Source organism: Artibeus jamaicensis, unplaced genomic scaffold (assembly GCF_021234435.1).
Source record: "Artibeus jamaicensis isolate MK-2021 breed Jamaican fruit bat unplaced genomic scaffold, CSHL_Jam_final scaffold_1964, whole genome shotgun sequence".
NCBI lineage: Eukaryota > Metazoa > Chordata > Mammalia > Chiroptera > Phyllostomidae > Artibeus > Artibeus jamaicensis.
Window position 1 is genome coordinate 18,911,937 of NW_026522030.1, and position 24,338 is coordinate 18,936,274.

Consider the following 24,338-nt stretch of genomic DNA (forward strand, 5'->3'; position numbering starts at 1 on the left):
CTACTAATATCAGAAGTGAAAAAAGAATATCACTAAGATCCCATGGAAATCAAATAGATAATAAGGGAATATTGTAAACAACTCTTATATCTTTACGAAATGGACCAACTGGTTGCAAGACAATTTTCCAAACTTCATTTAAGAAGAAGTATGCTATTTGGTTAGCTCTTTATCTCTTAAAGAAATTGAATCAATAGTTAGTTAATAGTCTTCCAAAACAGAAAGTACCAGGCCTAGATGGGTTCACTGATGAATTCTACCAAATATTTAAGGAAGAAATTCTCTTTCTTCCTTTTCTCTTTCAGAAGACAGAATACCAATTCTCTTTCAGAAGACAGAAGTGGAGGAAATACTTCTTCACTCATTGTTTAAGGTCTGTAACATCTTAACTCAAAACCAGAGTAAAACATCTTAAGAAAATGACAGACCAATATCTCTCATGAACACAGATGCAAAAATCCTCAAAAAATGGCAAATCCAGCAGTATACAAAAAACAGTTACACACCATGACCAAGTGAGATTTATCCCAGGTCTGTAAGGCTGGTTCAACATTAGAAAAATCAATATAATCCATCACATCAACAGAAGAAAAAGCACATGATTATATCAATAAATGTAGAAAAAAGCATGTGATGATACCTAACACACATTCATGATTAAAAACTCTCAGTAAACTAGGCATTGAGGAAAACTTCATCATCTTGGTAAAGAATATCTACAAAAACCCTATAGTTAACATCATACTTAATGGTAAGAACTTGAAACTTTACTACTAATATCAGGTACAAGGTAAGGATGTCCCTTCTCACCACTCTCCTTTAACATATAGCTGATGCAATAAGACAGGAAAAGAAAATAGAAGGTATACAGAATGGGAAGGAAGAAAGGAAACTGCATTTGTTTATAGATGACATACTTTTTATGGAAAAGACTTGAAAGAACTGACCCCAAAGAACTAATAAGTGATTATAAGAAGGTTGCAGGATACCTGGTTAATATACAAAGGCCAATCACTTTCTTTTACACCAACAATGGACAACTGGAAATTTGAAATAAAAAACACAATACTATGTACATCACCACCTTCAACATGAAATATTTAGGTTTAAAGCTAACAAAATATGTATAAGATCTACATGACAAACACCACAAAACTCTGATGAACAAAATTGAAGAACTAAATAAATGGGGAGATAGTACATGTTCATGGATAAAAAGACTCAATGTTGTCAAGATGTCAGTTCCTCCCAACTGGATCTGTAGGTTCAATGCCATCCCACTCAAAATCCCAGGAGATTACTTTGTGCGCACTGACAAACCGATTGTCACTAAGTCGTCAGTTACCACCCCTGGTAAGCGAGTCCTGCACCTTTTACTCACTATTAGTGTGCAGCGATCAACTGCACTGTTTTTAGTTGTCCACATGGCCAAACGGACCGTGAGCCCGTGGAAGTGGAGCTATGACTGCCTTGGGTGCGGTTCTGTTCCCAGAGCCTAATTCACTGCTGGACACAGAGAGACTCTTAATAAATGTGTGTTAAGTGTTTAAAAAGAAAAAAAATGATTGATGGCTACTTTAGATGAAGTACAATTTAATTTGAACAGTAATATTTTAAAGATGTGAAAAAAAACCAAATAAAATTAGTCGTCAGGACCCGCTGGTGAAGGCAATGCTTTCTGATATAGAGAAATTGAGGCCCAGTGTGGGAAAGCCTTCTCCAAACATGACATGCTGAATGCACAGAGAGCCGGTTCCAGGGTCCGCGTGACTTGCATTTAAACCTCAGCTTCACCTCCTATACTTGCTCTGCAACTTTGGACAAAGCAAGTGCCCTGAGCTCCCTGCATCCCAGGCTCTTCATCTGCAAAGTGGGAAGACCTGCACTTCTGGGATCAGGGGTGGCCGTGGAGATTTAGGAGGATGATGTACAGATGGTGCCTGGTAACAACCATTCCATCCCTACCCTGTCCTGGCTCCAGCCCAGTGCCTTTCACCACATCAAGCTAGGTTCCTCATCAGTGGAATTGGCCAGTCTGAGGCCACAGCACTTCCAAGGCCAACCCTTCTTTTTATATGCCACCCGCCACCACCAATACACCAGAACACAAAAGTACATACAAATGCCACAGGGTCATTGCTGCGTGTCCCCACAATGCTGAACTTCTTCACATAGGAGTTGTCTTTCAGGGCTTCTGCATATGCCTTGAGGGTGGGTATGGGGATATTCTGCAGAAAGAAAGGCAGGCAGTGACCAGCAGCCCCTTCTGGGGGCAGGGTGGGAGACAGATGGGGGCTAATGCTTTCACACAGGCAGCCTGATTGTAGCAAGTCTCTGACGGAAAAGAGAAATGGGTGAAGGATTCTGGCTTTGCTCCAAATGGTTGGGATTTGGGGAGAACTTTCTGGCAGGTGCAGTGAGAAAATGCTCCCTGAAATTTCAGACGGGACTCACAACCCCCTCCTTGTGCACACAGAGGCCAGAGAGGAGGCAAAGTCAAGGCCGTGGATGCAGAGGAGCATTGTGCCAAGAACTGGGGCCTGGGGCTATGGGGGTGGGCAGAGCTTCATCTCTGCCCCCGCAACTGGCAGTGTTTGATCTGCTCTGTGACTCTGGGGGGATCTCTTCCCTTCCCTGGGCCTGTTTCTGGGAAACAGGGGTGGGCCAGGGGGTTGCACTGGATGATCTTTAAGAGACATCTGTGCCTGAGGGTCTCAGCCTGGCAGCACGTAACAGGTTCCTGGGTTACTTTTACAAAATGCTGATCCTTGGGCCTGCTCCAGACCCGCAGAATCAGAATCTCGGGCTGGGGAAGATCTAGGCACTGGTGCTTATTTTTTAATTCCTCAGATGAGATACAATGATGTAGTCCAACTGCCTAAGGTACAGAGGATAAACTGAGGCCCAGCAAGGGCGAGCCCTGGTTGAGGCCCCACAGCCCATGTCCCCCACGCCGGCACCCACTGCCAGGGTGCGTGGTTCTGAATGGTGCCGGCATCTCCCTCTGGGCACAAGGCAGACAATGGAGGCACCTGAGAGGGACCCTGGCTGTGTTTTAATGGATCTCTCGTTTCACAGCGTCACTTTAGCTCCCCATGGGAACAGAGCACGGGAGGCCAGGTGGCAGAGAACACTTCAGACGCAGGTTTCCAATCTGATTGTGTTGTGGGGCTGGCAGTCACTTAAGAGAAAGTGGAGAAGAAGGGAAAGAGGAGCCAGGGAGTGAGGGGCCTGCTGCTTGTGTTACTTCCACCCCCTCCCGGAACCAATCCCACTGGCCTCCGGGCCGAGCAGGTGGGCAGGCAGCTGGGCTGCTTCTGAACGCCTCCTGCTGCCTATCCAGCGTAGGACTGCCTGTCCATCTGTCCTTCCTCTGCCCTGGGTGGTCACCCAGGAAGTGTCCAGGGAGATATGGCCTGCAGCTTAGAGTACATCTTCAGATATCTGGGCTGACAGCTCCCCTCCAGGGCTGTAGGACGAGGCTGAATACGTGCGTGATTCGGCAGCCGTAGTGGGTCAGGGGTGGCCCTGCCAGGGCATGGGTTATCCATGAGCCTGGTGGGCACTGGGCTTTCCAGCCTTGAGATCCCCAGCAGCCCTGTGTGTGTGACTCACGATCTTATCTCCAGCTCTGTGTTTGAGTTACATGGCGAGTTTCCCGAGCTGAAGCTGGGTTGGCGGGGGGTGGGGGTGAACATCTGGGGCTGCTGTCAGACCTCTGACAGAAACCAGGGCGGCGGGGTGTGCTTGTTTACGCTGTCACCCCCTCGGAAAGACTGTGCCCTATTCCTGATCCAGAAGCACCCGGAGCCCAAACAGGCCCCTGCCATCTCCGTGCAGCTCAGCCTGGCCGCCTGCGGGGGGGGGGGGGGGCACGGCTCCCCGGGGAGGGGAGGGAGGGGACGGGGCTCACCCGGATGTTGTTGAGGTTCACCTCCTCGAGTTCTGGGTCGTTTCTCTTCACCCGCTCTAACGTTTCCTCCACATCGGTCGAGTTGGGCTCTTCGTCGGGCACAGGCTTGTATTGTGTTGGTTTAATCACACCTAGAGTGACCCACGAAAGGGAGGTGGCTCACAGAAACACGGGGACCCCGTTTGCTCAACCCAAGCACACTCGGGAAGGAAGTGGTGGCAGAGTTCAGGGACATGTGGGGAGGGTGTGGCCCTGCGTGGACTCTGGCTGCGATGTCCTGCACGAACTAGGTGACTCTCTTAAACTCTCTGAACCTTGACGTCCTCATCTTGTAGCCTGTGAACAGGGCTCTTTTGAGGACGGAAGGAAGCCTGGATGGGAAAGAAATAGGTAAGCCTTCCGGGGGGAGGCTAGGGATTCTTTTGGCACCCCCTCTTGGGGCCAAAATGCCAGCTCGGAGCGGGGTGCCCGAGCAAGTCAGACAATGCAATGTTGGCACAGGAAAAGACAAGGAGACTCACAGAACAAGGAGAGGCCCCCGGGACAGCCCGTGTGGGTGCAGGGAAGTTCACGGGCAACGTGGAGCCCAAGCCGGTGGTGAAAAGACACGCTTTGCAAAGAATGGCGTTGGGACCATGAAATATCCATTAAAAAATGGAAACTTGATCTCATCTACACCACACAGACACAAACTCAAGGTGGATTAACAAGGTGCATCTAAGAAGTGAACCTCTACAGCTTTTAGAAGAAAAGATAGGAGGCCGTTTTACTAATGCTGGGATGAAGAGGGCCTTTGTAAACAAGACATAAATCCCAGGACAGGGAAAGGAAAAGGTGGCTAGATTTGGCCACATAAAATGTACACGTTCTGCCACGAGCTAGAGACCACGAGTGGGAGGCAGCGAGAAGCGGGGTTGCTTCACTTCCGAGGTGTCCTTGCGGGGGGCGGGGGCCCAGTGTACTCACTGTTGAGTCCCTCCTTGTTCACGATGGAGCTGCTGCCCAAGGCCTGGTAGTACTGCTGGTTGCTCATGAGCGTGTGCATGCCCAGGATAGCTGCGGGGACAGGCAGGGGCTCAGGACTCGGCCCTCTCAGGGGGAAGGGCCCCCCCCACCAGGCATGGACATTGCACTCCCTCCAAATGTGTGCTCCCAGAAATGGCAAGAAACACTTGCATGAAAACTTTCAAATTTTCTTTGCTTCTATCTACATGAATGTCAAGTCTCTCTCACTGGCCTAGACTTCTGTAGTCCTCAGCCTCAGATTCCTAGGTGTCCCCTGATGTACCACTGGCACAGCCAACCAGACTTGGCCCAAACGGAGCTCACCTTCCCCAGCAACAGCCTCTTTCTGTGGATCTCCTTCCCTCCTGTCACCCTGCCTGTCCCTCAGGCTAGAGCCTCACTCACAGGGCATCTTCACCAAGTCCCCACCCTTCTAAACCGCACCTCTTGTCTGTCCCCCCTCCCTCTCCATCACCTCCTTCTTGGTCGAGGCCCTGTCATGTCTTGGTGGTACTGTCACGGCTGTATAGTCGCCGATGTCCTAGTCCTACCCCCATCATTCAGTACAAAGCAGCCAGAGAGATCGTCCTGGAAATGTAGATCTGACCACCTCACACCTGTGCCCAGTCATGCTTCCATCCATTCATTTACTTAACATTTACTGAGCGCCGACATCATGTGTCCAGGGCCGAGGGGGACAGTGGGGAACGACAAAGACAGGATCCCTGCCCGTGCAGCTGGCTTGCAGTCTGCTGGGGGACAGGGCTGCTGAGCAGGTACCCACGCAGTTAGAAATGTAGGCACAGAGTGTATTTTGTGTGTGAAGGAAAAGCTCCATGTGCTTGGGGAGAAGGGAGCAGAAGGACTTGGATGGGAGTGGTGAGTAGGGGCTGGCCAAGTTAAGAGAAGGGAGGCAGAACACCCTGGAGAGAGAATGGCGGTGGGAAAGCCCTAGGCCAAGGGAGTGGAAGGCAGGGTCAGGGAGCCGGGAGATGGGCGGAGGCGAAGCCGGACACATGGTGGACGGCACAACAGCCCGCTCACCAAGCCGCTCGCCCTGGGCCGGGGAATCTGCTGCACACCAGTGACTCCCATGCGGTTGTGTGCTGGGGTCACTGGGGAATCTTCAGACACTCCTGCCACCCAGGCCTCCCCAGACCAATTAAACCACAATCTCTGGGGCTGGGGCCAAGGTAGCTGCCTTTTTTAAAGCTCCCAGGTGGTTTCAGTGGGCAGTCAGGGTGGGGACACTGTGCCCGAGTCCTCGCAATGACCCTTGGGAGTAGATTTTATTCAGACAGTCCACGTCGGATCCTGCAGGGTCTCAAGGTCCAGGAAAGGAGTTTGGACATCTTTTTCTAGGTGCAGCCTGAGAAGCCGTGGAAGGCCTGAGCAGGGCGTGGGCTGGTGTGATCCAGTTCTGTGAGGGTTGCTCCGGCTGCCAGGAGAACTGACTACGGGGGGGAGACAGCACCTGGGGGGACCGTGAGGCCGTGGCAGCCATCGGGGTGAGTGGTCGGTGGCCTGTGACCCCAGAGTTTCACTGGCCCTCCCTGGGCTGGCCCTGCTTCAACAGCCTCGTCCCTCCCCTACACCCTTTCCACTCCGGGGGCACAAACTGTCACTGCTCAGTGCATCCCCTGCTTCTGCCAGTGCCGTCCCCTCTGCTGGCGGCTCTCGCCTCACTTGCAGCGCCCCCTGTCGAAACGCCTCCCGTCATGTTGCCCTATTTGGCACATAAAATTAAAGACACCCAGTTAAATTGGAATTTCGGATAAACAATGAAAAATGTTTTAGTATAAGTAGGTCTCAGTCAGTGTTAAAAACTTACCCATTGTTTATCTGAAATTCAACTCCAACCGAGCATCCTGTATGTGACCTAATACTTCTATCCCTCAAGACTCAGAGCAACACTTCCTCCCCAGGGAGTCTGCCTGCGTGTCCCCCCCCCCCACCACCACCCTGCTGGTTCGCCCGCAGCACCTGGTGCCCTTGTTGCAGGACGTAGCCTACACGGGGTTGGGGACGTCTGGGTGCGTGCGTGCTTCCACTACCAGACTATGGACGTCCGGGGGCCAGGAAAGAACGTCATCTCTCTTTTCCTCTACCTCTTCCAGAACACAGTAAGCTTTGGTAAATACTATTTGCTGATGATTTTTTAATTCCTCTAGCCGTTTCATTAGACATGGCTTCTAGTTAGAGAGAGAACACCAGAGCTCTTAGGGAAGAGTCAGGAAGGAGAAGGCTGGTCCTGACCGTGCCCCCAGCGCTGTGCGAGCTTGGGCAGGGTCCTTCCTCTCCAAGCTTCCTCCTCCTCTGTCCGGCGAGGGGTTGAGACAAGATCAGGGCTGAGCATAGGATTCACCTGGGAACATTGAGAAACTGCCCAGGCTCCACCCTTGAACAACCAATCCGAATTTCTGGAGGTATATTTTTTAATCTCCTTGGATGATTTCGATGATCAGTGGGAGCTGAGAACCACAAGAGGAGATGATCTCAAAGTCCCTTCTGTTTCTCACATTCTAAGAGTCTTCTCTGCTAAAATTAGACCTGCCCGCTCATCGCTAAGGAGAACTGCTAGGGAAAGAGGCATTGCCTCTTTATAAGCTCGCTCATTTAATTTAGGCCACGGCTACGTGGGCAGTGGGAGCCGAGGACTGAGTCAGCGGCAGGTGGATCAGATCATGGCGCATCACCTTCTAGGGCTGCCTCCTCCAGCCCCCACACGCGGAGCAGCTCGCGGTGCTTCTGGGCTGCTGCTGGGAGTGCAGGTTTGGAAGCGCGGTTTGGAAAGGTTGCTGGGAATCCCAGGAAATGTGTGATCTCGAGTGGCTGGCTGGTCTTGCTTCGAGTGTACAGAGAGGTGAAAAATGCAAAATACATTTTGGGCTCAGACGAAAGCTTCCTGTAACAGTCCAGAAAGCGGGGGATGGGGGGAGCAGAGGCATGATTGCAGAAAGTGCCAGGGGACAGAGGAAGGGGACCTGGGCTCCAGTCTGGCTTTGGTCCTCATTTGCTGGGTAACCCTGTCCAGGTCACTCCTGCCCTTTGGGCCTCAGTTTGCGCACCTGTATAATGGGGTGCATCTGAACACTGACCTCAAACCTTCACAAAGGACTTAACAGCCACACCACGGCTCATCTTTTCAAACCCTGTTTGATTTTTTTAACCAGCTTCCAGGGCCGGTGCTGTTGACCCTCTGACTTTTCCAGCAGGCTCGGAGGGAAACTGTTTGGGAAAGACCATCTGGTGAGGACTCTCTAGCTTCGAAGTTAGTATCCCAAACGCTCCTCCACACACTAGGTCACCAGCGGTCCTGAAGTTGTCAAACTTCCCCTCTACTTCAGAACTCTAAAAACAGATAACATGTACCCTGGGAGGTAATATCAATAGCAGGCCTAAGGAGAAAAAAAAAAACATTCTGCAGCTCTGAGGAAATTAGGAAGGAAACTAGAAAGAAGGAAGGACAGAGGACGGACAGAAGGAGGGAGGGAGGCATGAGTGGCGAAGGAAAACAATACATCGGCCTCGCCTGTTGCTTCATTCTTGGTTGATATTGGCAAGGCTGAATTTAGCACTGGGGAATGTAATTTTTTTAAATAAGTCTAGATCTTCCTCAAAACTCAAAAAGGCCTATTTTTGAACTCTGAAAAAGAACATCAAGTTCTCTCCTCTCTCTGCGTTGGCAGGGTTCACCCAGTCCGTGATGCCGCTAAGGAAGCAGGAAGATGACGGCACACCTCCCGGGCCTCTGCGCTGCCCACTGGTCCGACGGGCTCAGGGCAGGCGCGGGGACCCTCGGGACGGGTGGGAGAAGCTGGCCCTGGCCCAGGACTTGGGTGCCGTAGAAGGGCTCCTGGATGAGCCACACCCTGACTCTCCCACAGTAGGAGCGTGGGGGCATGAACAGGACACTGGAAGTGGGGTGGGGCTGCCTCTGGATCAGGGGAGCCAGGGACTGCCACCTGTCCTTGGGGGTGGCCTGGGGGTTCATCCTTCCAAAGGGTGAGTCTCCCAACCCCCAATTCCTGCTTGGGTCCTGTCCCACCTGAAGAGTCCCTAAAGGCCAGCATCACATCCCTAACTGGGAAGGGGCAGCACCGATAATGGCAAATGCCTGCAGATGACTCCAGTGGCCTCTGAGCCACAACCCAGGGCCACATGCCAAGAATTTAGTGCTGTTGGAGGCCTGTCTGTTCATGACCCTGCGGTGACACTTCTCATGTTAAAATGTACATGCTTCTGTTCTCTCCTCCTCTCACATCCTGGGCTCGCCAAGAACAGGGACTGGATCTGATTGATTCACACAGGAGTTCAGTAAGGTACGCCGGCTCCATGAGTGATGAACGAATGCATGAATGGTGTGCAGACGTGAAAACCAATGAGCAAATGCAAGTTCTTGGGCCTTGCCTTACCCATGTCACACCTGAGCCAGTGTGACCCATCGGCTGGGTGTCCCCTACATGTTCCATCATCCCCAAATATCAAGCCTGATGCAGGTGCATCTGCAAAGTGAGCGGACTGGAGGGGCCTGCCTCCTGCCCCTGCACCCCCCCTTCACCCGCCCGTCCTCCTTCAAGGTCAGATGCACCTCTGGCCTCAGCTCCCCCACCCCACCGCCCAGCCAAGCCCCTGCCCTGTCCTTTTTCCGTGACAACATTCACTCTCACTTGTCATTCCACTTGGTTTACGTGGCTCTGTGAGGGCAGGAACCAGCTGGCTTTCTTAGGATACTTTCACCAGGGCTCATCCAGAGCCCGGACAGGGAGGGAGGCCAGGACAGTGGCTGCTGAGTGGATGGGTGGACCAGCCAGCGCACTGCACTTCATGGAAGCGCTCTGCTGGGGAGCTGAGCCGTGAAAGCTCGAGATGAGGCCCGCCTTCCTCTCCCTACTTTCCTCTCTCTAATGGCTTGCCCACACTGGGCTCCATCCACTCCCTCCCTGAGAAAGGCCAAACCACTCGCCCACGCTCCCACCCCTGCCTCTGGTGGGCTTGCCACACGCTGACCGCACTCTGACAGGATGTTCTGCCCCCACTGCCTCCACCTCTTGCAGCATCTTTGAAATTCTGAGCCACAACTCACATGCTGTCCCATGGTTCCACCTGGCCATTGGCCTCCCCTGGGGCCTGCCCCCATGTCCCCCACCCTCCAAACACCACTGCCTCTCTGCCCATGCCCCTGCTTTCATCGCCTCTCCCAACGTTCCTGTTGTCCCAGGTGACAGTGCCTGGTGTGGCATCCGGAGCCTTTCCTACTGTGGCCCTATCCGTCCCCAGCCGACTCCGTGAAACTTGGCACCCCCCCCGCCCAACATCTGTGTCCACCACGCCCCCAACCCTGAAGAGCTTTACCCACGTGGCACTGGTGGTGATGCTGCAAATGGGCCACAGAACGAAGCTGTTGGGGTTCAAACCCCACGGGCAAGGCAGGTGACCTCACTGTGCCCACTTCCTCCATCCATAAAATGGGGACAATAAAACTTACTTCCTAGGATTTGCTGCAGTCAATAAATAACCAGCAAGGCGTTGGGAGCAGTTCCCACAGCCCCTGGGGCGTGGTTGGTGGTCAGCAGACGTGCAGCCCCTCGTTCCCCAGAGGCGCTGCGGCACTTCAAATGGCTCATGCACGATGACAGGCACCGAGGTGAGCCAGTAAGCACTGGTGTTGGCTTACAGCTCCCTCCCCCACTTTCCGGACCTCAGAAGGGTATGGTGGCATGAACAGATAATTGTAATTAGTCATGCCAACAAAAATAAAGAGAAATAGTTTCAAGAAACCAACACAGAAACTCAGCCCAATATTGCAGTTCTGCTTTGGCACAGGAGCTGGCAGTTCTGGCAGTGTAGTCATCTGATAATCCTCCTGAGCTGACTGATGAGGGGAGTGATGTCACAGAGGGCAATGGGGGCGGGGGGGGGGCCAGGACAAAAACAGCTCCTGGTGAGTCGGTGTGCAGGCGCTGCACTGCGGTGCCCCCCACCCACCTCCTTGCTGCTCGAATTAACTGGAAGTCAAGGGGGATACCTGCCCTCCCTCCCAAATCAGGGAAATGGTTCGGTCAAAATATCTGCACACGACGTGAGATCTAATGTGATTTGTGTGGTTTTGACAGAACAAAACTTGAACTTCAGAGCAAACCAGTTGCATTTGCTGAGCTGTGTGCTGTCTCCATCTGGGCAAGATGCTTGCTGCTTTGGTACTTCACAGGGAAAATGAAAACCTTCCTCTCTCAGGCCTGCCGCCTTCTAGCCACTGCCCTCGGGCCTTTGCAAGTGTCCTGCCTCCTGAGGGAAAGGCTGTTTGGATTCGAGTCTATACACCAGCTCTCCACATTCACTCCCCGGGTCCCTGCAACCTGGCTCTGGCCTCCAACACCCAGGGTCACCCCTCCTGCATATTTGAGTCTTCTCACTGCCCCTCCCCCAGGGTCCCACTACAGATGACAGCCATCCCCCTTTCCGCTCCCCATCCCCTGTAACAAATGTTCTCAGGACTCATGCACAAGACCCATGAAAAGCCAGAGGATATGATGAGGCAGGACAGCAAGTCCACTAGGATTGGTGGCCTCGCCCAGCCTGCACCTCTGAGTCTCAGGCCAGCCCTGAACCCTCATTCTGTCTCCCTAGCTCTTGAGTAGTTTCTGCCCATTCTGATTCAGCCTTTCAATCCCAGCCCTTGTGTGGGTTACTGGCCCCCAGTGGGGCTGGCGTTGCCCATTTCAACTCCTCCTTCCACCTCAGCCAGGACACTTGTGGGCTGAGCCCCAGCCCCCCACTCCTGTCATGGCCTCTGCCTGGAACTGGACACTGCTAACGATACCCACACCTCTGTGCTAACCATGCCACAAGGACTCCGGTGTGGATCCCTTGCAGAACTCAGGACTTTCACGTAGGACCGTTCCCACCTGGGTGGCACACAGACACTTCAGAGGGAACTCAACATCCCCCCCACCCTGGGCCTGCTCCTCTCCCACTGTTATGGGCTGAATTGTATCCCTCCAATTAAAGTGCAATTAAAATCCATGCATTAAAGTCCCCCAGTACCTAGAATTTATTCCTGTATTTGGAGATGAGGTCTTTAGTGAGGTGATTAAATCCTAATGAGGCTTTCAGGGTAGGCTCTAACCTAATCTGACTGATGTCTCCATAAGAACGGAGAGGGACACCAGGAGCCACATGCAGAGAGGGGCGCAGATGTGGCCATCTCCAGAAGTAGGAGAAAGTAAATGTCTATTGTTGAAGCCACACAGCCCGTGGTGTTTCATTTTGGCAGCTCCAGCAGACGAACACCCCCCTTTATTAATGGCACCGCCATCCACTCAGTTTCTGGAGCTGGCAAGCCGGATTGGACTCGACTCTTCCCACCCTCACTGTCACTGCCAGACAGAGTCAAGCCCATCTTTCCTCTTGCCTGAGTCTCTCCCCACCCTATCCACCTGTCATCATCGGGGTGATGGCTAATAACCCCCAAGTCTGTGGGATAGAAAGGCCCCCCAGCCCACTGGCCGGGGGCACAGAGGTTTTATCTCTATTTCCCTTGTTTGGGTTTCAGATAATGAACTTCTATTCTCATATTCTTGGTTTGCTCTAGTTCTTGCTAGACAAAGAGAAAGCATTCATGCTGACATAAACCGTTCAAGGCTCCCTGCAGCTGGGGGTCAGCTCCTTCTGGAGGACACGCGGGAGCTTCTGGGATGCCTCTTACCTGCGATGTCGCAGAGTTCGGCGTCCGAGGCGTTCGCCAAGGCCTCCTCCAGCTCCGGCTCCAGCGTCACACTCTCCAGCACGGGGTCCATTGGCTTCTGCTTGGGGACCCAGACTTTGCCTGCAAACACACAAGTGCCTGTTACAGGGAGTGTGTGGCACTGGGGCAGACTCTGGTGACAACCTGGGTGACCATCCAGAGCCCTGTGGTCCCTCAGTGCTGACAGTGAGTCCCTCTGGGGACCCAGTGCCAAACACCCCCAAGAACAGGAATTGAAGACCTCCAATAAAGCAGCTTTCACCCTTGAAAATAAGACCCTTGTGGCTTGGCCAAACTAGACTGCTCACTACTGGATACACTGCTCATTAACGTACATGACCTTGTAGTAACGTAGGACATTTTCTATAGCAATGTAGGAAAAAGATACAACAGAAAAGCATGTTATCATGCCAGGGTCTGGGATACCCTAACCAAAGGTCCCTGATAGGAGAGAAAAATTTAGAACCATCTCTAAACAAAGTAAATAAAGTATACTCAGATTATTCAAAGTGGAATGGGGAGCAGGAAATGTGTCCTTGACTCATGGGGCATGATATTTTTATTTTTCAAAAATATTTATTTTTAGACAGAAGGGAAGGGAGGGAGAGAGAGGGAGAGAACATCAACGCGTGGTTGCCTCTTGTACACCCCCTACTGGGCACCTGGCCTGCAACCCAGGCATGTGCTCTGACTGGGAATGGAACCAGCGACCCTTTGGTTCACAGGCCAGCACTCAACCCACTGAGCCTCACCAACCAGGGAGGGACATGATATCTCTAAACTGTCAGACTCACAACTGAATGAGGGAGCAACGCGGCACACAGCAGCCCAGTCACTGTCGTGGCCCCGGTAGGAACGCCTGAAGAATGCTTGGGCATCCACATAAGCGAGGTCCCACTGTCCTTATAAAGGATGATGGAGATCTCCACTTACTAGGAAGGAAAACGTGAAGACAAAATGTGGCAAAAGCAAGTGTACGAAATAGCACGAGTTTCGACTGGTGTGGCTCAGTGGATTGAGAATTGGCCTGTGACCCTGAAGGTCACCAGTTCAGTTCCCAGTCAGGGCACATGCCTGGGGTGTGGGCCAGGTCCCCGGCCAGGGGCTTACAGGAGGCAACAGATCGATGTTTCTCTCCCTCTCTTTCTCCCTCCTTTCCCCTCTCTATAAAAATAAATAAATACATTTCTTTAAAAAGATAGCATGGTTAATTTAATTCCATGCCTGAAAAATGACATCTATATATTCATGCAATTGATATATTCATATAATTGATATTTTGCATTTCCTAGGTGCCAGGCACCTTTCTAGGGGTAGGGGAATTGCAATGAACAATTTACAATTTAGTGAAAGGAGCCAGATGACAAACAAGCATGGAAAGTGATGAGACAGTATTATGGAGAAAATAAAGCCGGGCAGATGACCAGGAAGTTCTAGGCTGGGGGCGGAGGGAGGCAGGCACGCCCTCCCAGGCTGGGCGGCCTGTGAGCTGGGAAGGCACGAGGAGGGAGCGAGCCGCCGAGACCAGCAAACGCAGTATTGCCGCAGGACCCAGCGAAAAGAACCGAAAACAGACATTCAGACGGACGCTTGTGCGTAGATGTTCGTAACAGTGCTGACCACAATAATCAAAAATGGGAAACAGCAAAAAAGTTCATCCTTGGGTGGAGGGGTCGAGAAGCTATAGAATATAACTTCGTCATGAAAGGGAATGAACGAGTCTTGAAAACCATGCGCTAAGTGAAAGAAGCCCCACACACAAAGTCACCCATCGCATGACTTCATTTATAGGAAATACCCAGCACAGGTAAATCCACCAAAGCAGCTGGCAGGGGAGAATGGGAGTAGCAGCCCGTGGGGTACAGGGTTTATTCTGGACCCACGAGAACGTTTTGGTTGTAGATAGCGACAGCGGCTGCACAACGTTGTGGGTGTACTAAACACCACCCAACTGTTCACTTTAAAATGGTTCATTTCATGTTACATGAATTTTACCTCAATAAAAACCAAAAACAGCCCTGCTCACTTTCACTGCTGATTGAGACCATCCAGAAGAGGGGCGAGGATGGAATCTGGGAGATAGCCGGGAGGCCCCGGCCAGGTGAGGGAGCCTGGTGACAGGGACCAAGGGGGATGATGGGACAGGTGGGAAGGGCCAGGAAGTGCAGAGAGAAGTGTCCAGGAGGATGTTCACTAACTGGGATCAGTGGACGTCTGTCAGTGGAGAAAAGACTTTGTTGTTTAAATTGTTCACAGCAAAGGTCAATACCTATATAAGCAGAAAACACAACAAAATCATCGAGGAGAAAAGCTGGAAAAGGACAAAACGTACAAAGAAAACAAAGTGGCTAAGATGAAAATCAGCTGTGAAGATGAGTGACATGGTGACAAGGAAGAACATTCAATAAATATGTAAGGCCTACGGTTTACTAGATCCCTGCAGCCAGTGCCTCCATGGAGGGTGGGGACTCTGAGACACCACAAGAAGGACTTGGACTTCTTCCCTTCTTTCATCTAATTAACTGGAATGGTGATGTGATGACGGGAGCTTCAGCAACCAGAAGGACCAGGAGGCAAGAAAATAGTGCAGGAATGACAGATTAAAAAACTGGAATGGGTCTTGATTCCTAATACCAGGCAAGATGCCTTACCAGCTCTGGACTGCCTGCCCCCGAAACTCTTCCAAGGGAACAAAAATTAAACTTCCACCTTGATTGTCTCTTTTCTTTTACTTTTTCCTCCTAGCAAATGCAGCCAAGTCTAATTCTAATGAAAATATACTGCATGGGTATTTTATTCTGATCCCCCGTTTGAATGAGAGTAGACAAAGTTCAAATTCCTCAGGATTTTGCACCAGCGTGTGGCTCCTACCACATTCTGTGGGGCCTTGAGCACTGGAGCACTGTTCCCTCCCAGCTGAGACCAGCTCTCGGCCCAGCGTCGGGTGGGCGCTCAGCGTGGGCTGGACTAAACGGCCCTGTGTCTGGCTGTTAGAGCCGGAAGGTGTTCCCCACACTTTCTGTTGAGAAACCCATGAATTCAGCCTGCAAGGACTCCAACAACCACCAGGAAATCCTTTCTGGCGATGGCACTGCTGGTGGAGATGACAGTGACAATGACGAACCCTTTAGGCTGATCATTGCACGGCAGTAGAACACAGTCTAGCTCCCCGCTAGGGTCAGCCTGACTCCCTCCCCCCCCATGAAGGCAGCCAGGCCCTGGGAGCCCAGGGCTCTGCTGCAGGCTCCGGGCCAGGTGGGCCTTCTCTGGAGGGGCAGGATTGGGTGTGTGCTGCCCAGATTCCCTTCCCCACCCACACCCCATCTCCAGTTCCTCCCCTGGGAGAGGGGTGGGTGCTCGAGGAAGGGACGCCAGCAAGGACTCACCCACCAGCTGTCTACCTGGGTCCGCCTCTGACTCTCTCAGCCTCGGCCTCCCTATTTTTCAAATTGGGCCCCTGGGATGCTGGATGTTTTTAAGCCTCACGAAACCCAGGGATTCTATCCTCTTTATCCGCTATACAGAAACCACTCCTCCTGGCTCAAGTGCCTTGCTTAAAAACATCTCGTGCCCACATTCTCAGCGGGCACACCTAGCCCTCAGGGTCAAGGCCCCAGTCAACCCCTTTCAGGGTGCCTCAGGTCACACGGGCCTTTTGGAGTTCTGTACGCAGATGGCCCTGGGCTTCCCCGACTCTCAGGTTTTCAGTACAACCTGCAGCTCCAACAACAGGGTTTGGGATGGCTCACAGTCCCCCCACCACCATGACGATGCCTGCTGGCTTTTCCGTTTTATTGCTTATCAAGCTGACGCTCTGGGCAGCGTATTGTGCTAATCCAACTGGGATGCAGAGTTAACGGCCACAGACCCAGACGCTGGGGCATAGGGAGAATGGGAGAGACTGGAAACAATCAGTTAGACAATTAACTAATAAACCCAACAAATATACATTGGGCATCTCCTTTGTGCTGGGGTTTATTAGGTGCGGATGTCACGAACAAGGCAGATGTGGTCCTTGTCCCGTGGGGCTTCTGTTTAAGGCAGTGGTCTGCGATTCATTATACGTTTATTTAATTCAAACTCATTCATTTTGTTTACTGGGCCCGGCTGTATACCAGGCCTTGAGCCGGGTGGTGAGGGTACTGTGTGAGCAAACACAGCCTGGGTCCCCGCCCTCGTGGGGCTCACAGGCCAGGGAGAGGCAAATGACGAGCAAAGAGACAAGGACAACGTGGGAATTGCCACGAAGGAAGCCCCAGGCTCCTGGAGTGGAGACTGGCCAAGGGGGAGCGGAGGGGACTGCACGTCCTAGACCAAGGAGACAGGCAAGGATTCCCTGAAAGGGGAAACAGGACAGTTCGGACCGAAGGGACTCTCATAGCTGCCACTTGCATAGCATTCCCCACGGGCCAGGTGCTGTTGCGAGTGCTCTCTACACATCTCACCTCTGTTCTTATAATTCATGATATTATTTTCATCGCCCCCATTCTACAGACCAGGAGATGGAGGCACAGTGGGTGTAAGAGTTTACTCAGGCTCACACAGCTAGCAAGGGGTGTGCCCGGGTTGAAACCAAAACACACCCAGCTGCAGGCTGCGTTTCCAACCATTGCCACTCACGGGGGAGGAAGACAGCTGAGCGGCGGGCAGCAGGGCCCGCGCTCCAGGCAGAGGGGAGTGGTGCCCGGGTCCTGAGGTGGAGGAGAGCAGGAGGCCTGTGAGGAAGCAGTGCGCCAGGCAAGGGCAAGCAGGATAGAACAGGGTAGCAGAATGGTTTGGAGAGCAACAGAAAGTCCCAGAAGGGCTCCGTGTTCCCCAGACACTTCTAGAAGGCTTGCCTTACACTGGGGCAGAGTTGTGGAGGGACAGATGAAGGAAGAAATAACACAACTGCCAGAGAAATAAACTTCTGGGAGACAGCAGGGATGCTGAGGATACAGACAGGGTATCTCTTGTTCTTGGTTTGCACAGGATGGGCCTTATTTAGGTCTCGTGTCCTGATATCATGATTGATAATTCTCTCACTTTCAAAACTGTCCATGTTTGTATGAAAAATAAGCAGGACATTCCAACTAAAGGGGATTGAAGGGGAAGTTTTGCTGGTCTGGTTTACCCAAAAACTTCCCTAAATCTACATCTTTGATGCTTTGCAGTTGGGTTGATGTTTTGGGGCCGGGCAGGGATGCGAACAAGGAGGCCGGTCACACCAGGCCCGGCACAAAGCCCGGCACGCAGCTGGCGCTCAGAGAGGCCTGGGGGTGTGATATATCCATAAGAGCAACAGTATTCGGTACCTCGCTTTTCCCCTGTGTAGGGGACCAGATCTTCTCGGTCCTTAAACTCCTTTGCTTGCTTTTCCAAGTGATCCAAGAGCTCCTCCCTTTTAAAGGGGCCCGTGGGCGCCTTGGTGGTCTGATCCTTCTGCCTCAGGCCTGCAGGCAGCAGTGCATTCTACAGTGGAGGCGGTGGCCCGGGTGACAGAGAGAGAGAGAAAGAGAGAGAGAGAGAGAGCCGTCAGCTGCTGAAGACATGCATTTCTCCAGAAACTCATCATCGAACAGCTGGGCTCAAGTCACTCGTTTACATGGAAGGAATCTAACACCTGAAGGGGCAGGGACTTGTCCAGGGTCACACAGCAGAGGGGACTCAGAGCCAGGCCTCTTGATCCCCCTGTGTTTCTCAGCCTCTAATGTTTTTGAAGGCGAGGGGGTGAGGGGTCAGCCAACATGGGGCTGAGCACAGAGCGACACTCCAAGAGCATCCGCTGAGTGACAAGATTAAGTTGGTGTTTTGATGCAGGAGGATATTTATAGCTGTTGTGTATAAAGTTATGGGGAGAGAAGAAGGCCAAGGCGTTTGAGTTAGAGCCCTGGAGGCAGAGTCAGGCAGGAGGAGGCAGACGCAAAAAAGACAAGTGGGTAAAGGCTCAGCAGAACGGCGAGGTGGGCGAGGCGAAGGAGGTGGGCAGGTGGGCCAGGTGGGCGAGGCGGCAAGGCAAGCTTTCAGGCTGCAGCCTGGGTAGGCCCGGCCAGCTGCCTTCTACCCTCCCGACTGTCCGAGCTCATGCCATGCTGGCTGTTAAATATTGTGAACGTTGCCCCTGGAGATGAGTCTCTGAAGAAAGATAGCATCAACCAATCACTGTGGCGTCTCCTTCAAACATGGGCAGGCTTCTAGGTGAGGGCTTCCTCCTAAAGCAGATTCCTAATTAGGGTGGATTCGAATCCCACAGGCTTTCCTTCACTCAGTCCCCAGTACCTTAGAGATACTTGCAAAGATGCTTAGAAATTGGTGCATGCACCCTTCCTTCAAGGGGAAACCGAGGCCCAGAGGGAGGAAAAACTTTGCCCAAGGAGTTTCAGGGACAGGTCTGGAACAAAAGCCAGGGTTCTTTAGATTTGAGGGGAGGAGTGAAATCTTCAGTTCTAGTCATTACTCTCTCCCCCTTTCACTCCAAGAGGTGGTGGAGGATACCTGAGAGGCAGGTGTGAGCAGAATCCCACCTAGCTTCCTGCCACGCCCCCAAGTTGGCAAACTGGACGCCATTCCATCTCTTCCTCCCTTCAGTCACTCAGCCACTTGCCAGCCCCTTCCCGAAAGCCCCAAGGGAGGGAAATGACGTCACGTGTATGAGGACAGCTACGTGCACAAAAGGGACAGGGCGGGGGTGGGGTGTGGGGCGGGGGAATACAATGGTTAAACTGCAGTATGAGTTTTTTTTAAACAAGATATTTCACCACTGCTTGACACCACAGTGCCGGTGAGAGCAGTGGCTGCAAGGTCAGGGGACCAGCGTGTGACTGCAACTCTGGGAGAGCGGAAGGGACCCAGGCCTCACTCTGTGCACAGCCTGTGGAAGGGGCTCTGAGACCGTGTGTGAGGGGCTCCCAGTGTGTGTGGGGGCTCGAGAGTGGTGCTGGTGTGCATGCAAGTGGATCTGAGCCCCAGTCAGGAGAGACATTTGGGGGTTGGAGCATGTGACTCGAGGAGAGAGCCAACAGGGAGAAAATGTGCCTTGACTGATTTGCAGGTGAATGTCAAGAACATAAGCGATGTCACAGACATCCCAGCTTTCTGTAAGCAGCAGTCCTCTGACGCTGTCCACTGTGTTCTGTGGGACAGGTGATGGTCCCAGGTGAGCCAGGCATGTGTGGGCATGTCCAGGGGAGAAGGGCTGTCCTTCTCCCCCTGTGGCAGGGCACCGTCTCTCTGTGATTACCCATCACGAGCAACCAATGCACTGTGATGCGCTGCACCTCCCAGCTGAGCCCCATCAGGCGTGTGCCCGACTTGGAGCAGTGATGACTCCTGCGCCCCTGGGCCAGCTGCCCCGTCTCATTGCGCTTCCATTTCTACAGGCTGAGTGTGAGTGTTAGTTACTCTCAAAGTTGTTGAGAAAATTAAGTTAGTGCTAAGCACCCATAACTACTTATTATAACTGTTGTTCTGTAATCAGAGGAGAAACATTTTAACAGGAGATTGGTGATCTGCACATGTATGTTGAACAGAGGATGAATTATCCAAATACGTCTCAAAAGTAAAAAAGTGAAAATATACAAGTAAAAAAGAAATTAAGCAGCAAACACAAGTGTTTTTCCAACAATCCTCACAAGGAAAAACCGGACAGATTTTTGTCTGTAAGAGGTCGTGACGGAAGTTAAGGTTCTGGGGCGCATTCTAGCCTCTGGAAGGCTCAGGACCGGGAAGGAAGAGAACCAGGAGGCTGTTGATGACAGGAAAGGACCTGCAAACTCACGTCTCTTCTCGAATATGCCCTAGAGAAGCCACTGACTGAGTTAAAGCAGGGTTTTCGACCTTGGCACAGTGGGTGGTTGGGGCTGGGTGACTCCCCACGCCCGGCGGCTGTGCTGTGCGTTGCAGACTGCTCGGCAGCATCTCCATCCGGTGGAGGCTGGTACCCCCACCCCCTACAGTGTAACAAACAAGAATGTCTCCAAATATTGCCAAGTGTCCCTTGGGGAGCAAAGTCACCCCTGACTGAGGACCACTGTGTTGAACTAGAGCCCATATTATTCTAAGAGGAGAATAAAGATGGTTTTAAATTTTTCAAAAATATTCCTTTATGTAGCATGTTAAAATATGGCTTCATTTATGGAAATCTTTACTGAAAGCAGTTGATTAAAAACAAAAACAAAAACATCAAAGGCCTTCTCTAACAATTCTTAGCTTATACAGTTCTCATAGTAAGTACTGAGAAAATTAGCCTCGTTAGAAGTTAATCTTTTTCCGGTAAATATGTTCAATAAAACATCACATGATTTTCAATTAAAAATCAAAGATAGTCGCATATTTTCTAAACTCCTGATTATTTTCACAAATGGCATGTGACCTCACAGGGTACTACAAAAACTAACTCCAAATGGATCAAAGACCTAAATGTAAGAACTAAGATTATAAAACTTTTAGAAGAAAACACAGGCATAAATCTCCATGACCCTGGATTAAGTACCATGTCTCTTAGACATGCTGCTAAAATAATAAGCAACGGAAGGAAAATAGATAAATTCGACATTATCACAATTAAAAACACTGTGCTTTAAAGGACACTATCAAGAAAGTAACAAGACAACACACAGACTGGGAGAAGTTTTCACAAATCACATGTCTGATAAGGGTCTGGTATCCAGAACACATAAGGATCTTTTACAGCTCAAAACATAAGACACATAACCCAATTTACGATGGGTGAAGGATGTGAATGGACATTTCTCCAAAGAAGACGTAAAATGGTCAACACACACATGAAAAGATGCTCAACATCATTAGCCATCAGGGAAATGAGCATCAAACACACAAGAAGATACTGCTTCCTACCCACTAGGATGGACAACCAATACTGGCAAGAATGTGGGGTGGCTGGAACCTCCATTCCCTGCCAATGCGAATGTAAAGTGGTGCAACCCCTTTGGGAAATAGTCTGGCCCTTTCTCAAAAGCTTAAACATGCAGTTACCATCTGATGCTGCAATTCTACTGATATATATATATATCTGAGAGAATATGCCCGAATATGCCCGAGAGAAGCCACTGATTGAGTTAAAGCAGGGTTTTCAACCTTGGCACAGTGGGTGGTTGGGGCTGGGTGACTCCCCACGCCCGGCGGCTGTGCTGTGCGTTGCAGACTGCTCGGCAGCATCTCCATCCAGTGGAGGCTGGTACCCCCACCCCCTACAGTGTAACAAACAAGAATGTCTCCAAATATTGCCAGGTGTCCCCTGGGGAGCAAATATATATGTGGGGAGTATATATATATATATATATATATATATATATATATATATATATCCAAGAGAAATGAAAGCATGTGTCCACACAAAATTCCTCCAGTTCATGGCAGCATTATTCATAACAGCCAAAAAGTGGAAACAACTCAGATGTCCATCAAACAATGAATGGATAAACAAACCATGGTATCCATACATCCGAACACTACTGGGCAATAAAAATAAATGAAGTTCTGAGACATATTACAACATCAATGAAACCTTGAAAACATTGTGCTAAGTGACAGAAGCCAGACACAGAGGACTATGGTGTCGGATTCCATTTGATCGAAATGTCCACAGTGGTCAAATCTATAGAGGCAGAAGTAGGTTGGTGGTGCCTGGAGTGGGGGAGGGGAGGGGAAACGAGGAGTCACAGCTAATGGGTATCGAGTTTTTTTCCTGAGGTGATGGAAATGTCCTAAAATTCATTGTGGTAATGGCTGTAGAACTGTGAATATACTAAAAAACAATGAGGTGCACACTTTAAATTGATGAATTTTATGATACGTGAACTATAGCTCAAAAAAGTTAATAAAAACAGCATATGTTATGTAGAAGATGGCTCATGCAATAAAACACAAAGTGATTTGCCTGTGAGGACAGAAGCTCTCTGTGTGCCGGTGGCCAGCAGGGATGCTGAGAGCGGCCGGGTGAGAGCTGGTGTGCAAGGGTGTCCTGTTTCATGACGCGATGTGCCTTATTGTGCGAGTTAGTTGCTGAGGAGTTAAATGGGTGAGAAAACATTGCCTTGAATCTCTCCTAACTGTCAGAACCTAACAGCGACCCTCAGACCCAGGTATCCGATGGGAGAGGAAAGGGTTCACACGACTGGGGGAGCTCCGACCAGAAGGGTATTTGGGGAACGTGTATGTGTGGAGCTGTACCTCATTCCTTGAGCAAGTGTCCATGGAGTGGGTGCGGTGTGTCCAGGCGGCCCGCTGACAGCTGGGGCCGGAAGCCCACCGAGAGCTCTCTGATTTGGAACGCCCAGGGAGAGGGGAGGCGAGTGGGGCAAGCAGACTAAAGTGGGGGGAAGTCCCACTGACAGCATGTGCGGGGAGACAACGTATTGTTTTAGACTTTACGGCCAGTCGAGATCCTCGAGGCGGGTCTACTTTACTGAAGAGTGAGGAATAGTCCGTGACTGGCCTCCACGTTGCCTGCCAAGGTCGTAGACTGCTGTGGCGCCTGCGGGCAGCGGGAACTGCCTGATCTTTGAGGAGTTTCTGTCTCTGTCTCCCAGGCTTAAAGTGTGCACACAGCAAATTCGCTGGGCACCTGCTTTCTTTATAGTTAGTTTAAAGGGAAGTAAGTACCAGGCTGGCTCCTTCAGGACGGTGATCAGTTGTGCATCAGGGAATCTGTATTCACATGCACACGCCCAAGGTACACCTTCAGTCCAAAGGCAGGCTGGTGACGGGTCGGATTTTCTTTGGGAGGAAGCTCTGTGTAGAGGACTCTGTGTGTGCCTTCCTGTCCTTCTTACAATTGGAAATTAACTCCGGAGGAAGGCAGTGACTAACGCCTGGATGATCCCACTGTCTCCCCAGAGGGAAGTCAGTGTTGGTTTTCAGGAAAAGGGATTTCTAGATGCTTCTGATCTTAGCCTAAAATTACAGTTGTTAGCGCCGGGAATGGCGGGGGCTGCGGGCAAGCTACTGCCACACAAGAACGTGGGCGATGCTATTGATCTACTCATCTCTATGCGAAGTCTCTTGATTTTAAAATATTGACACATGAGACAAATATTTTAAAAGCAATATTCAGGCTAAATAAAACACATCTGCAGGCCAGACGCAATCCATTTGGCCATGTCTGATCTAGGCTTTGCACTAGAGGAAGAAAGGGGTGTGTATATACATGAGTATTTCATTTAGAAGGATTTTAAATGTTTAAACCACATTAAAAAGTTTACTATGTTCTTGGAAATAATCATAAGGGCTAATTTCCTACAGGGCCCTCCCTACTCATGTCTTGTTGAATGGTGACTTCCTTTTAAATGTTATAAAATTAAAATGAGGACATGCAGCTCGACAGATTCACATCTTGGTCCGAATTCTCCCACCCACACTCGGGAGTCCAGTTGTCCGACAGATGATGGAAACTTTGACGAATCCTCAGCTGTGCTGAGAGGAGCTCTCACACCCCGCGGACAGGTGCTGGCGAGGCCAAATATCAAGTATCTGCGCAGACATCACGGCTATAGATAGCTGGGGCTACGTGGGAAGCCGTTCTGGCTGGAGCCACTGCAGGCTCGTTCAGATGTGCACCTGTGTACACACACGCACACACAGGCAACACATGCGTGTGCACACGCACAGTTTATTAAAAGAAGCACAGAATCCTGGCAGTTCAGAGGTGCAGAGCCCTAGAGCCTCTGGGCCAGT

The 24,338-nt window shown here is 51.1% G+C and overlaps 1 protein-coding gene across 1 annotated transcript in view; it reads right to left on the reverse strand.

Moving 5' to 3' along the window:
- TMOD1 (tropomodulin 1) overlaps nt 1–24,338 on the reverse strand; it is a 72,140-nt gene that overhangs the window by 21,823 nt on the left and 25,979 nt on the right. Inside the window, exons 3-7 of the mRNA XM_053656382.1 lie at nt 17,960–18,116; nt 12,627–12,746; nt 4,880–4,969; nt 3,914–4,044; nt 2,121–2,228 (exon numbers count right to left, since the gene is read on the reverse strand). Of these exons, the coding sequence (XP_053512357.1) occupies nt 2,121–2,228; nt 3,914–4,044; nt 4,880–4,969; nt 12,627–12,746; nt 17,960–18,116 (606 nt within the window). The remainder of the gene's footprint in view (nt 1–2,120; nt 2,229–3,913; nt 4,045–4,879; nt 4,970–12,626; nt 12,747–17,959; nt 18,117–24,338) is intronic.